Genomic DNA, 2909 nt, shown 5'->3' on the forward strand with positions numbered 1-2909 from the left:
TATTATTATTATTATTATTATTATTATTATTAAATACATAACGGGAGGAGGAAGCTTTAGAGTTCCCAAGGTTGATACTGTATGGAACAAAGCTGTGACTGAATCTTTCTGCTTCGGATACCACTGAGCTGAAACCCTCGACTGAAACCCTCCACGTTGATTCAGCCAGGCCCAGATCGTTTTGTGGGTTTTCCCTCCCCCCCACTTTCCCCTCCTCCCCGCCGCTCGACCCATTGTGCCGCCGGAGCCACTGAGGCCAGGCGCGCTCCCACTCACCGCCGCCAGGTGCCGCCTCCGCGCCGCCCTCGACGTCTTCAGCAGCCCAGGCCGCTCATGGAGCCGATGCGGTCGATCTTGAGGCCGAAGCAGCCGTTGGCCCCCCCTTTCTTGGGCAGCCCCTTCTGACGACGCGATCCTCCGCCGTCGCCTCCTCGCTGTTGCTCGTGGTGCACCATCCGGCCCCACTTTTGCCGCGCCTGCTTGCCGTCGGTGCGCAAGTCCCGCATCAGCCGCGACGCCGACGACGACGACGCTCCTTTGGCTTTCGGCGGCTTCGGGAGCGCAACGGCCGCCTTCGAGGAGCTGCCGCCGCCGCCGCCAGCAGCAGCCGCAGCCGCGGGGCCCGACGCCGCTTCTGCCCTCGGGCTCAGCTCCTCCCGCCAGGCCGTCGTGCCGCCCGCCGACAGCTGCAAGGCAACGGCAGTCATGCAGCAGAGCCGCCGCCCCCCCCCCCGACGGCAGCCCGATCCCGGGACGAGGGACGCCCGTTGCCCGAAGGCTGGATCGCCAGGGGGGAGGGGGAGGAGAGCGGGGAGGAAAGGCGGGGGGGGGTCGTGCAGGGGGTTTGCAGGAAAACGGATCAGACGGGGCGGGTGCAGGGGGAAAAAGGCGAGGGGCGGTCCCGCCGTCCGTTCCCACCACCCACCGGCCCCTTCGCTCCATCCGGGCGCTCCCCGGCTGCAATGGCCAAGTGAAGAGGAGCCGATGGGATGTGTAGTCCCCTCTCCGCTTCTCGCCCGGGATTCCCCCCCCCTCCATCGCCCGACCCGCCAAGCGCCGCAAAGGGCCCTCCCGTCTCTTCCCCCCCCCCCCCCGGCTCAAGACGGAGCCAAAGCAGACCCGGCTCCCCCGTCGAGGAAAGCCCAAGCGAACCGGCGGAGCCCGCCGACGACTCACCTGGTGCGGCTGCATCAGCGGCGGTCCCTCGGGTTGCAGCGGCCCCCGCCACTTCTGCGGCAGCGGCGGGATTTGAGGACCCAGCCACTTCTGCTGCAGCGGCTTCCCGTCGAGGGAGAGCGCCAGCAGGGACAGCAGCAGCAGCCCGCTGGCCGCCGGACGGGAGACGAACATCCCGGGTTGCGCAGGCGCCGGCAGAGCCACTGGGAGAGTGAGAGAGAGAGAGCGAGAGAGAATCCTCGAAGGCGCGGACCGCGGAGCCGAACGGAGCCGAGCCGAGCCGGGCGCTTTGCCGCAGGAGCGTTTCGTCTAGCCGCGTTTGCCTGCCTGGCCGGATTCGCTCGCAGCGCCGGCATCGCTGTCCGCGCCTTATATAAGCCAGCTGCAGGTGACGCACCGACGGCATCCTCCGCCCCGGCCGGCGGGGGTGGGGGGGGGAAGGAGGAGGGGGGAGCCGTCGTGATCCAGCCATCAATCGCTCGCCGGCCCGCCTTCTCCTGGCCTGGGGGGGGGGGGCGGGACGGGCCCCGAGGGGGCGCTCTGCGGCCGAAGCTCAGCCGGCGCCTCTTCCTCCTCCTCCTCCTCCGACCTGGCTTTCCGCGCTCGAGATCCCCGCACGGCCGGGCACCATGGGCGTGGGAGTCCATCCCACGCTTGCAAACGCTTTGAGTTGGGGAAGGCTGGCAGAAAGTTGGGGTTGAGAAACCCCTTCTTCCCCCCCCTTTTGCAGTCTTTTTCTCCTGCTTCTTTCTTTCAATTTATTTCTTTTAACATCTTTTTCTCCGTCCCTCTTTTCTTTCTTTCTTTCTTTCTTTCTTTCTTTCTTTCTTTCTTTCTTTCTTTCTTTCTTTCTTTCTTTCTTTCTTTCTTTCTTTCTTTCTTTCAATGTATTTCTTTTAAAATCTTTTTCTCCCTCCCCTTCCTTCCTTCCTTCCTTCCTCTTTCTTTCTTTCTTTCTTTCTTTCTTTCTTTCTTTCTTTCTTTCTTTCTTTCTTTCTTTCTTTCTTTCTTTCTTTCTTTCTCTTTCTTTCAATTTATTTCTTTAAAATCTTTTCCTTCCTTCCTTCCTTCCTTCCTTCCTTCCTTCCAATTTATTTCTTTTAAAATCTTTCTTTTTCTCCCTCCTCTTTTTTTCTTTCTTTCTTTCTTTCTTTCTTTCTTTCTTTCTTTCTTTCTTTCTTTCTTTCTTTCTTTCTTTCTTTCTTTCTTTCTCTCTCTCTCTCTCTCTCTCTTTCTCTCTCTCTCTCTCTTTCTTTCCCTCCTTTTTTCCCCTAATGTCTCAAATTCCAGGGGTGGGGTGGGGGATACTTAAAAATTGGATTAAATTCCCGTTGACTCGAGGGAGGTTGTTCTCCCCAATTGTTGGTTGGGAAATTCCCAGTGTCTGCCCCCCCCCCCCCGGCCAGGGATCAGTAATTGGGAAGGGGGAATCTTGACTGAGGTATCGTAGATTGCTCATTTCCCCCCTTCCCAACCCTTTTTTGTCTTCAGGGGATCCAAGGAGCGAGAAAGGAGGATGGCGAGATCCTAAGTAAAGGACCTCAACAACTTTACTATTAGGATTAGGATTAAGCTGTTTCCAGGGATTCTGTGTACACACACACACGTACGCACAAACATTGTGGACCACACACTGCAAAATCCCAAGACCCAGAGTATCCTGACTGCCATAAAAATTGGGAGGTGGGGAAGCAAGATGAGATCGGCTCCAAGATCGGCTGCTGTGATTCTCA

At 58.3% G+C, this 2909-nt stretch overlaps 1 protein-coding gene across 1 annotated transcript; it reads right to left on the bottom strand.

Annotated features, from left to right (window-relative positions):
• Positions 1–280: 280 nt before the first annotated feature.
• On the bottom strand, positions 281–1517 carry LOC308669043 (C-type natriuretic peptide-like). The gene is made up of 2 exons (XM_081329507.1): positions 1177–1517; positions 281–686 (listed from the first exon to the last, which is right to left on the bottom strand). Exons 1-2 carry the CDS (start codon positions 1348–1350, stop codon positions 315–317), a joined length of 546 nt encoding a protein of 181 aa, XP_081185633.1. The 5' UTR covers positions 1351–1517; the 3' UTR covers positions 281–314.
• Between the last annotated feature and the right edge of the window lie 1392 nt (positions 1518–2909).

This window comes from Vipera berus, assembly GCF_964194415.1.
Source record: "Vipera berus genome assembly, chromosome: 5".
NCBI lineage: Eukaryota > Metazoa > Chordata > Lepidosauria > Squamata > Viperidae > Vipera > Vipera berus.